Here is a 13,221-nt window from a genome sequence, read left to right as displayed (position 1 = left end):
GTCTGCGAGGAGGCACTTTGTCACCTTTATTGTCTCCAGTGTATTTGAGGAGATGGTGAAAATAAAAGTCACTGTAGCAAATTGTTGAGTTGTGAGCTCTAGGCAGATACAGTTGTAGCTGGGCGCCATCTACTTGTGCTGGACTCAGTTTGGTAGAGGCTGTAGTAGTTGTGGTCCACCAGTCCCTAGGACCAGTCCTTCCCCTGTGTCTTCAGTTTTCTTCGTTCTTCCTTGCACCTGATGGGGTGAGACCAGTGGAGTATCTTAGATGGCCTCTCATAAGCTTTAAGACCCCAGACACTACTCACCGAAGTAGAATGGAGAACATTTTCTTTATAAACTGTGTTATGCCAATTGAGCTAGATGTTCCCCGAGACCTTGATCCCGTAACTTCTTGTATCAGTGGTCCCCAACCTGTGAACCAATAGTTTTATTCTAAGGTGTTCCCTAACCTTTATGAGTATCAAGTGTTGATTGTTGTTAGAGAAAATATGACTCAAATATATCTTATATGTTGTTAAATGCTGTGGTAACTAATTGAACATATTTTATTTAAAATCACTGCATTTGGTTCTCTAGTGAAACAGCAGCAGTAAGATATATATAAACAGAGATTGATTTTAAGAAATTGTGGGAGGCTGGCAAGTCCAAACTCTGTTTGTCAGGCAACAGGCTGGAGATTCCTGCAGTCTCGTGTCAGGAGGAGTGGAGAGTGGGGGAATTCTGGCAAGATGTCTATTTGTACTCTATAGGCAGAATGTTGTTGTTGTTGTTAGGTGCCGTCGAGTTGGTTCCGATTCATAGCGACCCTGTGCACAACAGAACGAAACACTGCCCGGTCGTGCACCATCCTTACAATCGTTGTTATGCTTGAGCTCATTGTTGCAGCCACTGTGTCAGTCCACCTCATTGAGGGTCTTCCTCTTTTCCGCTGACCCTGTAGTCTGCCAAGCATGATGTCCTTCTCCAGCAACTGATCCTTCCTGACAACATGTCCAAAGTATGTAAGATGCAGTCTCGCCATCCTTGCCTCTAAGGAACATTCTGGCTGTACTTCCTCTAAGACAGATTTGTTCTTTCTTTTGGCAGTCCATGGTATATTCAGTATTCTCCACCAACACAACAATTCAAAGGCGTCACCTCTTCTTCGGTCTTCCTTATTCATTGTCCAGTTTTCACATGCATATGATGTGACTGAAAATACCATGGCTTGGGTCAGGTGCACCTTAGTCTTCAGGGTGACATCTTTGCTCTTCAACACTTTGAAGAAGTCCTTTGCAGCAGATTTGTCAAATGCAATGCGTCTTTTGATTTCTTGACTGCTGCTTCCATGGCTGTTGATTGTGGATCCAAGTAAAATGAAATCCTTGACAACTTCAATCTTTTCTCTGTTTATCATGATGTTGCTCATTGGTCCAGTTGTGAAGATTTTTGTTTTCTTTATGTTGAGGTGTAATCCATACTGAAGGCTGTGGTCTTTGATCTTCATTTGTAAGTGCTTCAAGTCCTCTTCACTTTCAGCAAGCAAGGTTGTGTCATCTGCATAACGCAGGTTGCTAATGAGTCTTCCTCCAATCCTGATTCCCTGTTCTTCTTCATATGGTCCAGGTTCTCATGTTATTTGCTCAGCGTACAGATTAAATAGGTATGGTGAAAGAATACAACCCTGACACACACCTTTCCTGACTTTAAACCAATCAGTATCCCCTTGTTCTGTCCGAACAACTGCCTCTTGATCTATGTACAGGTTCCTCATGAGCACAATTAAGTGTTCTGGAATTCCTATTCTTTGCAGTGTTATCCATAGTTTGTTATGATCCACACAGTCAAATGCCTTTGCATAGTCAATAAAACACAGGTAAACATTCTTCTGGTATTCTCTGCTTTCAGCCAGGATCCATCTGACATCAGCAATGATATCCCTGGTTCGAAGTCCTCTTCTGAAACCGGCCTGAATTTCTAGCAGTTCTCTGTCGATATACTGCTGTAGCCATTTTTGAGTGATCTTCAGCAAAATTTTGCTCACGTGTGATATTAATGATATTGTTCTGTAAGTTCCACATTCAGTTGGATCACCTTTCTTGGGAATAGGCATAAATATTGATCTCTTCCAGTCAGTTGGCCAGGAAGCTGTCTTCCATATTTCTTGGCATAGATGAGTGAGCACCTCCAGTGCTGCATCTGTTTGTTGAAACATCTCAATTGATATTCCATCAATTTCTGGAGCCTTGTTTTTTGCCAATGCATTCAGAGCAGCTTGGACTTCTTCCTTCATTACCATCGGTTCCTGATTATATGCCACCTCTTGAAATGGTTGAATATCGACTAATTCTTTTTGGTATAATGACTCTGTGTATTCCTTCCATCTTCTTTTGACGCTTCCTGTGTTGTTTAATATTTTCCCTGTGGAATCCTTCTCTATTGTAACTCGAGGCTTGAATTTTTTCTTCAGTTCTTTCAGCTTGAGAAACACCGAGCGTGTTCTTCCCTTTTGGTTTTCCACCTCCAGCTCTTTGCACATGTCATTATAATACTTTACTTCGTCTTCTCGAGAGGCCCTTTGAAATCTTGGGTTCAGTTCTTTTACTTCATAAATTCTTCCTTTTGCTTTAGCTGCTCGACACTCAAGAGCAAGTTTCAGAGTCTCCTCTGACATCCATCTTGGTCTTTTCTTTCTTTCCCGTCTTTTCAGTGACCTCTTGCTTTCTTCATAGATGATATCCTTGATGTCATTCCACAGCTTGTCTGGTCTTCGGTCACTAGTGTTCAATGCGTCAAATCTGTTCTTCAGATGGTCTCTAAATTCAGGTGGGATATACTCAAGGTCATTATTTTGGCTCTCGTGGACTTGATCTGATTTTCTTCAGTTTCAGCTTGAACTTGTATTGAGCAATTGATGATCTGTTCCACAGTCGGCCCCTGGCCTTGTTCTGACTGATGATATTGAGCTTTTCCATCATCTCTTTCCACAGATGTAGTCAATTTGATTTCTTTGTGTTCCATCTGGCGAGGTCCATGTGTATAGTCGCCGTTTATGTCGGTGAAAGAAGGTATTTGCAATGAAGAAGTCATTGGTCTTGCAAAATTTTATCATTTGTTCTCCAGCATTGTTTCTATCACCAAGGCCATATTTTCCAACTACTGGTCCTTCTTCTTTGTTTCCAACTTTCTCCTTCCAATCACCAGTAATTATCAATGCATCTTGATTGCATGTTTGATCAATTTCAGACTGCAGCAGCTGATAAAAATCTTCTATTTCTTCATCTTTGGACCTAGTGGTTGGTGCCTAAATTTGAATAGTAGTTGTATTAACTGGTCTTCCTTGTAGGCATATGGATATTATCTTATCACTGACAGCGTCGTACTTCAGGATAGATCTTGAAACTTTTTTTTGACGATGAATGCAACACCATTCCTCTTCAAGTTGTCATTCCCAGCATAGTAGACTATATGATTGTCTGATTCAAAATGGCCAATACCAGTCCATTAATGCATAGGATATTGATGTTTATGCGCTCCATTTCATTTTTGACAATTTCCAATTTTCCTAGATTCACACTTCGTACATCCCAGGTTGCAATTATTAATGGAGATTTGCAGCTGCTTCTTCTCATTTTGAGTCGTGCCACATCAGCAAATGAAGGTCGCGAAAGCTTTACTCCGTCCATGTCATTAAGGTCAACTCTACTTTGAGGAGGCAGCTCTTCCCAAGTCATCTTTTGAGTGCCTTCCAACCTGGGGGGCTCATCTTCCAGCGCTATATCAGACAATGTTCCGCTGCTATTCATAAGGTTTTCACTGGCTAATGCTTTTCAGAAGTAGACTGCCGGGTCCTTCTTCCTAGCCTGTCTTAGTCTGGAAGCTCATCTGAAACCTGTCCTCTGTGGGTGACCCTGTTGGTATCTGAATACTGGTGGCATAGCTTCCAGCATCACAGCAACACACAAGCCCCCACGGTACGACAAACTGGCAGACACATGGGGGATAGGCAGAATACACCCTATGAAAAGCTCCTTTTTTGTCCTTGAGGCCCTTAATTGTTTAGATGAGACCTGCTTATGTATGGAGGGTAATTTGCTTTAGTTAAGACCAATTGATTTATTTCATCACATGTACCTACTTTATCTAAAGCATCTAGACTAAAGAGTGAGCCAACAACTGGACACCACAGCCTAGCCAAGTTGTCACATACCATTAACCATCACAGCCATACTGGTTTCATAGTTTTATCATTTTATATTTTTTTAAGTCATGAGTATCTAAATGCATCATGATTGTCATATGAGGGTACCTAAGATTTACTGATGTTTAGAAGATTGAAAAGATTAAAAATCCCTCCTTCACATTTTAACTTTTTATGTGCTTACCTCTGGTTTTACAGTATGGATTTTGGATGTCTTTTTGTTTCCATCTCAGCATCTAGTAAACTATTGTGTCTTTAGCTTATACTCAGGTAACAAATGGATGATCAAATAGCATTTTCAGTGACCTTGGGTTTAGATTGCACTGCTGTATTTCCTCAGCCAACTCTCAGTGCTTATTTGTGGGTAGTAAGAACAGAATATAATTCCATTGATAACTATTTAAAATATCAAAAGAATGGAAAAAAAGCCATTTTGTAATCTCAGCTCACTGATGGCATGACGTTTAACAACAAAATGTTACCTTCTCTCTTTTAGATGGGAATGTGGTGGAGCCTGACATGTCTGCGGGGTTTTGCCCAGATCACAAGGCAGCCATGGTTTTGTTCCTTGACAGGGTCTATGGGATTGAGGATCAAGATTTCCTTCTCCATCTTCTTGAGGTTGGCTTTCTGCCAGATCTCCGGGCTGCTGCCTCTTTAGATACGGTAACGATTTGAACAACTGACTTCCTTAATTTTTGACTCTTTTGTCCATGGCTTCGTAAATGCACTCATTCATTCATTGACTTATCAAAATCATATATTGAGTGCCTACTATATTTTCAGACAAGTATTGGGAAACAGAGAGAAAAGAAAACGAAGTCCTCACAAATTCACTGACTAGTGGAGGAAATCGATGGCTTCAAGAGTATGACAAGAATTATGATAATGTGATACAATGAGAGGTTCATGTAACCTTAATTTGGGAGGTTGCAGTGGCTCCCATTAACCTCTGTTTAATGTAAACCTCCACTTTGGTCCTAACAATTACACTTCTCAATGAAAGCAGTTAAATTATTAAGAAGTTTGGATGAATGTTGTTGCGTCATGCTAATTACGTTATCCTGGTGCCTTTATTTGTTAAGGGACAGATAGTTTAAAGTCTGTCCTCTACATTGAATGACTTACATGGAGGATCTGCTATTATCAGTGTAAATATCCAGCTTTCTGAAGTACTGTAGAATGAGCTAAAGTTCTAAATGTTATTCTAGTAGTTATCAAAATATATCATTTTCTTTTCAATTAAATGGGTCCTTTGATGTTGGGGAAATCAGATCTTGAGTTGACAGTACCCCTTTCATGAAGTAAATGAGAGAAAAATTATAAAAATGAAGTTGAAATTTCTTTTTTCTTGGTTGGGTATGTTCAAATTAAGTTCTTAACCTAAATTAGCATGTGTGATAATATAGTAATACAGTCAACCTTTGAATATTGATTCTGATGGACATAAGCACGCATATAAATAATATTAGTAAACAGAATTCAGAAAGGGAAATTTATTATAACAGGTAAGTTTTTTTCTTCTTCCTCCTCTACCAAAGTGCTCACGTTATTTAGTATCACTAGTATCATCATCTTTTTTTGATCCTACCATTGATTTATTATAGAACCTGAGCCTCATATGCTTTTGAACAGATAGGTATCGTTTCGTTCATTTTTATTTATATATGAAAAATTGAAAGCCGACTGTATTTAGGAGTAAAAGATCACAGGAACCACATTTAAAGACTTGGCTGAGTAATGCATTTCTATTTTTCATATTTTTGCCATTTTCTGCATAGATAGTGAAATTACATGTCAATCTGTTGATCTCTTTGAAAGCTGTTTGCTGCCAAACACAATGACTTTCTGCTCCTCCTTCCGTTGGTAGGCTGCTTTGAGTGCTACAGACATGGCCTTGGCCCTCAATCGGTACTTGTGCACAGCCGTCTTGCCCTTGTTAACGAGATGTGCTCCCCTTTTTGCTGGCACAGAACACCACGCTTCCCTCATTGACTCATTACTTCACACTGTGTACAGACTCTCTAAGGGCTGCTCACTTACCAAAGCTCAACGGGATTCCATAGAAGTGTGTTTACTCTCCATTTGTGGGTAAGTGGGCATCTCACTCTATGCCAAATTTCTTCTTCTTTAAGAAAGAGGAATTACTCTGCAGTCTTTGATAGGTTATTATTAATTTTAGAGACAGTTTCTGTACCGAAAATGAATCCACCAGGTTTCTTTTCTTTTAGGTAGTCACATGTACTGAGGTCTGAGTCTTGTTAGAGCCCCCTTGATCCTGGTCACGTTAAGGAGTAGTCCTTCAGGCCCCTGTAGAGTATATAATGCTTGGATACAGTGTTTGCCTGAGTACAGTATACTATTCTGGATGTTGCTGGTGGGAGTGATTGTGCGAAGGGATCCCTGGCCGTGTTAGTGTATGATTAATATATTCTCTCCTTTGGACTGTGTGTGATGATGTTTAATTCCTCTTCCCGAAAAGGAAGGAAAAAAGGGAGCTATTAAATTAAAAAAAAAAAGAAAAAGATATCATTTTATCATTAATATTAACATTATTGTATTACTTAATGTGTGGCAGTGATTAAGGCTGAGTGAGTCCTCTAGTCGGGCAAACCAGCACCTCATTACCCTCCTATTAAAGCATCATTGTTTTGAAAGAAATGAAAAGTTGACTATTTTAACTCCATCTCCCTGGTTACCGGCTTCCTCTTTTGGGAGCTTGGTTCAACTAAAGTTTGTTTGGGATCTTGGTTAATCAAGTAGAATATGGTCCAGTACTTTAGAGAGTGCTAGGGATAACAGTGCCTCTCGAATGAGCAGAAGTGGTAACAGGCTTGGAGAAGTGATATTAGGAATTGCTGAAAGCAGGCTACAAGTCAAGCCAACCCAAATGAGGTACCAAATCCCATCTTCCAGTCTAGGGAGCTGGACTCATTCTGTTTTAGGTCTGTATCAGTGCACACATTTATTGGTTTTCCTAGATATGGAGAATCTCCCAAGCTAGAGAGGGGTTAAAAGAACAAATGTGGTGAGTGTGTGTGACTCTGTTTGTGTGTATAAGTGTATATGTGCATTTGGGGGAAGGGGATGAGGAGGCCCATAGAAAAGGACAGACTCTTTGAACATATAATGGCTCTGTGTTTGATATAAGCAGACACCCAAAAGACCCCTCCATAGCCAATACATTCTATCTTACTTCATGAATAATTAAAAACTGGCTTCAAATATATTTAATAATTGCTTATAGCTATTCAGAATTTAGTGTTTGGCTTCTTTATCTTTGTTTTATTCTTTGGTCAAAAGAAATGTTTATTTAATTATTTTAGTAAAGAAGATTTATCAATAGTAAGTCTTAACTTCATACAACAGGTTATATGTTTTAGAATAAATATTGTCCAACAAGTTGCGGTTCTAAACTTTGAATCTCATTTTCCAAAGAAGTAATTAGGCAGAGAAGGGAGAATACAAAGCCCAAGTGGGGAGGAGAGAAGAGTATCATGGATTCTTGAGTTAAACAGATTGTGTTTGAGCTTCTTACTACTTATGTGTCCTTCAATGAGTAATATAACTTTCCTGACCCCAAGGGTCTGTAAAAATGGAAGCGATAATGCCTAACTCACAGGGTTTTTGTAAATAGTAAATGAGATAAAGTGCTTAGCAGTTCCTGACATAGTAAGTAGCTGTTCACTGTGTGTCAGCTTTCTTTTCCTTCCTTCTCTGGCAAAATTGCTGTCTCAGCCTTTATGTAGTTATTTAGTTATTTTCCCTCCTCACTGCTCCTATATGCCCTCTTCTTTCTGCTTCTGATCTAGTCACTGAAGACCCCAAGACCCCTGCTTAGTCATTGGAGTGAGGACAGAAGCATTTCTAAGAATTAATGAAGGAGGGTCTCAGCAAACATTGCAGTGTGCAGCTGTGAGTGGTTAGGAAGGAAAGAAGCAGAAGAGAGCTCTTAGAGAAGATAAGGGGTGGTCTTCAGCTCTGGGAGATAGAGATGAGCTGGGCAATGTAGCCTTTTGTAAAATTATATCACTAGTTCATCTTGGTACCAGTAACACTTAGTACCATCTGAAGAAAGGTGTCAGTACAGGTTCTTGGTGGGTATAATTTAGTCTAATGAATTATCTACGTAGCTTAGACATGTATCCCTTCATTATTAAAAGTGACTTTGTTCCAACAGCCAACTGAGACCTTCTATGATGCAGCACTTACTGAGAAGATTAGTATTTGATGTCCCATTATTAAATGAACATGCAAAGATGCCTCTTAAGGTAAGTGCAGGAGATGCTCCTTGTATGTGATCACCGGTCACCATCAGCGGTCACCCTAGCCTTGTTCCCTGCTACAACATGTGGATCTCTTAGATACGTCATGTTTAATCATTGATACTGGAAATTCTCTTCCAGTTATTAAATAGATAGTTATAAAAATGTGCAGATTTGCCTAAAATAAACACACAGAAAAAAGAGCACAGAAATCCTAGGATTGATTTCCAAGTGGATCACAAGAGAAAGATGAGCCAAGACGTTCTTAGGCTGGAAAAGTAAAATACTGTAACCACTTCAAGGGATAAAGTGAAGGCTTTAAGAGCTATGTTGGTAATCAAGGACAGCTTCCGAATTCCATCTTACACGGGTCAGAGATAAGAATACTTTCTGCGTATGTAGTTACAGTTTGTCACAGAGTATTTAGAAAAGTCCCTGACATATTCTCTGCCCTGTTTTTCTAGTCTGACCATAAAAGATCAAACCTTATGCTGTTTTACTGACTTGGGAATATTTTCCTTTCATCTCATACCCTAATCCAGACTAGAATAGCATGCTCTGTGCATCAAGGCTGTGTGATAAAGTGATACACTTTTTAAATGACCACTCTGCAGGCCATCTAGTAGGCGTCATTTTTTCCCCTGTGGCCACCCAGTAACAGCACTGTAGAAAACGGTTGAGATATAAATGAGTCTAGTGTCTGAGGCCTGTTAAACTCAGCATCCTTAGATATTTAGCAGAAATAGCCTTCAAGAGAAAGGAATAAATTCTGTAAACTAAATAATATCCTTCCTAAAAATCCCATTTTTATAGTTTGCACCATCCAGGATAGCTCTTGTCATGCAAAATTGTCTTTATACAAATTAATTGGAAGATACCGGAAAATGATACAGTATCATTTTCTTATCTTTATGCAACAAAACTCTTTTACATTATAGATGTTTTCAGGTTAATCCAAGCAAATTAAATCTCAATATTTCAGCATTTGAGATACCTAAACTGTGTGTGTGGGAGGGGGTGGAGGAACAGTGGATGTGTGTGTTGGGGGGGTGTGTGAGTGCCTTATAACTGAGCTGGAGACCAAACTAGAAGAAATATTTCAACAGTAAGAGATTTTATCCCTAATAACAGTAATCCTTATTAAGAGATTCCAAAAATGTTGTACTTGATTCATAAAGATCAATTTATTAATTTGGTAAATAGTTGTGACTATTTGCTAGTGTATAACTTTATAATAAATGAGCAAAAGAGCTACCAGATAATTGAAAGATTCTCTCCTTATCCTTGACCTTCCAGTTTAGTCCTGAACAGAAAATATACATAGGTGAAAACGTGAGGAGCAACCTAGACACTGCAGCGAGGTACCAAGAACCACCACAGAAACGTAGTTAAAGGAATGATCTAAGTATAGCAGTTTTGAAAATTTAGATTTTGAAAAGCAAGTTTCCAGGCAAATCTAAAGTGTGACGGTTAAGGATAGGCAGAAAGTGACCAAAAATATTCACAGATATATATTTCTCTTAGAATGTACATTTTGGGTGCTGTACCCTACAGATGTTTAGCTGTTTGCACTTGATGAGCCCTCTGGGCTACCTAGATATCAATCCCATCATTTTATGATTCTAGCGATTCATAAAATCATGAGTATGTACACCAATGTTCATCTCATCACTGTTCACAATAGTCAAAAGGTAGAAACAATCTAAATGCCCATCAACAGAAGACTGGATAAACAAAATGTGGCATATCTATACAATGGAATATTATACAGCCATAAAGAGAATAAAGTCTTGATTTTAGTACACACCACAACATACATGAAACTTGAAAACATGATGATGAGTGAACTAAGTCATTCATGAAAGGACAAATATTGTTTGATCACACTTAATATGAAATATGTAGAATATGCAAGTATATAGAGACCAAAGCTTATTAATGGTTATCAGGTGTGCAGGAAGGGAAATAGGGAGAATCTTTGCTTAGGGGTCACTGAGTTTCTGTTAATTGTAGTAAAATAGTTTGGAAACAGATAGTAGTGATGGTTATACAATATGATGACTATAACCAATGTCACCGAATTGTACATGTAAAAAACATTGAAAGGGCAAATGTTTTGTTTCATATATACATAAAAGCCCTGGTGATGCAGTGGTTATAGCACTCAGTGGTTAACCAAAAGGATGGTGGTTTGAACTCATCAGCCACATGGGAAAAAGATGTGGCAGTCTGCTTCCATGAAGATTTACAGTCTTGGAAATCCTATGGGGCAGTTCTATTCTGTCCTATGGGGTCGCTATGAGTCAGGATCAACTCGACAGCAGGGGGTTTGGTTTATATATATATATATATATATATTTTGTTTTTAGTCAAACAAAAATTTTAATTAAGAAAAACTAAATTAAATTAAAAATTCAAAGAAAAATCATGAGTGAATGGTAGTAACTTAAAAGTCAAATTCGAAGATGTAGAAATAACCAAACCACCTCATGAAGAATACTTTTTAAGATACAGTTATTTATAAATTTGGTCATTTGATGTTCATATTGTTTTCAGAATTTAATTTTAAAGAGACAGTATACAAGGTAATAATTGGAATTCTTCCAAAGCAATTCATATGTAAGTGAGAAGTTTCATTTATGTTGACCTTATTACATGGCATTAGAATACCATATGGAAGAAAATAAAAAAAAATTAGAAAGTGCCTATATTGTTGTCGTTAGGGGGCACTGAGTCAGTTCTAACTCATAAAAAAATAGTGACCCTATATACAACAGAACAAAATACTGCCCAGTCCTGTGCCACCCTCAACAATCGTTGCTATGTTTGAGCTCATTGTTGCAGCCACTGTGTCAATCCGTCTCACTGAGGGTCTTCCTCTTTTTTTGCCCACCCTCTATGTTATTGATAAGGTTGTCACTAGCCAATTTTATTTTTAGAAGTAGATGGCCAGGTCCTTCTTCCTAGTTTGTCTTAGTCTGGAAGCTCTGCCGAAACCTGTGCACCATGGGTGACCCCACTGGTATTTGAAGTACCGTTGTCATAGCTTCCAGTATCACAGCAACACGCAAGCCACCACAGCATGACAACCAGACAGACAAGTGGTGGTATCTATAGCTCATTGCTTTTATAATTGCTTTCTCATGTAGCTGCTGACAAATCATTATGAAAGATGCTGGAAATATTACTGCCTGCCAGGAGGGTGGGGAAACTTTGGTGCCGCGTCAGAAGAAGAACTTCACTTATCAAGAAAACTGTTCTGGGGCATTTTTGATGCCCTGTCTCAAAAGGTAATTTGATATTTTATGGACCTATTTGTACCGATAAAATCATAAAAAGCCATAGGTTCTTGACAAGATAGTTATCCTAGAGGAATAATATCTCTACGAATTAAAACTTACATAACTTTATTGTTTGTCTTTTGCCAACCATATAACAAATGTTGAGAATGCAGTTTAAATTGGCTTTTTCATAATTACCATTTCAGGCTTTATGTTTCATTTGCTAGAAAAAAGGATCTGTCCGTGAATTAAGTTAACCCAGGCGAATTTAGATTTTCTCCTGCAGCATTGAACCAGCCATAGTGCCCACGTTGACAACTCTTGCTAAACAGTATTTTATTTATTTATTTATTTTTTCGGTCTCTACTTCTTCCCAGAAATATGAACAAGAGCTTTTCAAACTGGCTCTGCCTTGCCTGAGTGCAGTTGCGGGAGCTTTGCCTCCAGACTACATGGAGTCAAATTATGTCAGTATGATGGAAAAACAGTCATCAGTGGATTCTGAAGGGAACTTTAACCCACAACCTGTTGATACCTCAAAGTACGGACTCTTTCTATTGCAGCAGATTTTTATTGTAAATGATGTGTGAAGTCAGAAATTGAATAAGGTACTAAAGTGAACTCTCTCTAATCCGTGCCCCCTTTGAATTGGTATCCTTTTAATAGGAGTCCCTTTAATTTATAAAATGATCGTAGTAATAGTAACGATTTTACTTATATCAGAAACAGATACGATTGTACCTTCTAGAGTATTCCTAACCTAATCAGGATTCTCGGCATGTAACACCACTTACATGTATTGGTAATCCTGAGAAGCAAGAAACTCTTACGAGTTATATTTTTAGTTGAAAATTTGCCCTAAATATTTACTAATAATTACAACCAACCTCTGTAGCATCTTTTACCCAGGATGATCCCAGCATGCACTGCACAGCTGTTTATATAAGCTGCAGGGAGTCACTTCACTCATCACTGCATCTCAGCATAGGCCTAGGATTTAGCAGCCGAGGTTCGCATCACAAAGCACAGCGAGGATTTGAAAGGAATATCAGATGAGAATATTTGTGGGAAATTTAACATGCAGTTAGAATGCAGTTTGACAACCTTAACCAAAAATAAACGAAAAACCAAGCCAAACCCACTGCTGTCGGGTTGATTCTGACCCACAGCCACCCTACAGGACAGAGTAGAACTGTCTCCATAGTTCCCAAGGAGAGCCTGGCAGATTCCAACTGTGGACCTCTTGGTTAGCAGCCGTAGCACCACTACACCACCAACCAAAGATAAAACAACGTTATTTAACATTATGAGACTTTTCACATGTGTTTAATTGTATAAATTGTTCTACCAATGGGCTGTTTGGGTACTTCAGGCGTTTGAAGTCTCAGCATTTTTTGTTTTGTTTTGTTTTATAATTGTCTTCAAGTAGGACCATGGTTTCCCATTTGCAAGGAAAGCTGCCTCTTCATGCCACATTATCTAACTGATTTCA

At 38.6% G+C, this 13,221-nt stretch overlaps 1 protein-coding gene across 6 annotated transcripts in view; it reads left to right on the top strand.

The window, feature by feature from the left end:
• The window catches only part of RYR2 (ryanodine receptor 2), a 750,192-nt gene that overhangs the window by 557,289 nt on the left and 179,682 nt on the right, over window positions 1-13,221 (top strand). For all 6 annotated transcript variants that reach the window (XM_049868553.1, XM_049868552.1, XM_049868551.1 and 3 more), the window contains 5 exons: window positions 4,680-4,849; window positions 6,054-6,274; window positions 8,364-8,454; window positions 11,598-11,738; window positions 12,107-12,270. In XM_049868553.1, the coding sequence (XP_049724510.1) occupies window positions 4,680-4,849; window positions 6,054-6,274; window positions 8,364-8,454; window positions 11,598-11,738; window positions 12,107-12,270 (787 nt within the window). The remainder of the gene's footprint in view (window positions 1-4,679; window positions 4,850-6,053; window positions 6,275-8,363; window positions 8,455-11,597; window positions 11,739-12,106; window positions 12,271-13,221) is intronic.

Source organism: Elephas maximus, chromosome 24 (assembly GCF_024166365.1).
Source record: "Elephas maximus indicus isolate mEleMax1 chromosome 24, mEleMax1 primary haplotype, whole genome shotgun sequence".
NCBI classification, from domain to species: Eukaryota; Metazoa; Chordata; class Mammalia; order Proboscidea; family Elephantidae; genus Elephas; species Elephas maximus.
Note: the sequence above shows the minus strand (reverse complement) of the source record. Positions and strands in the feature narration are given on the sequence as shown.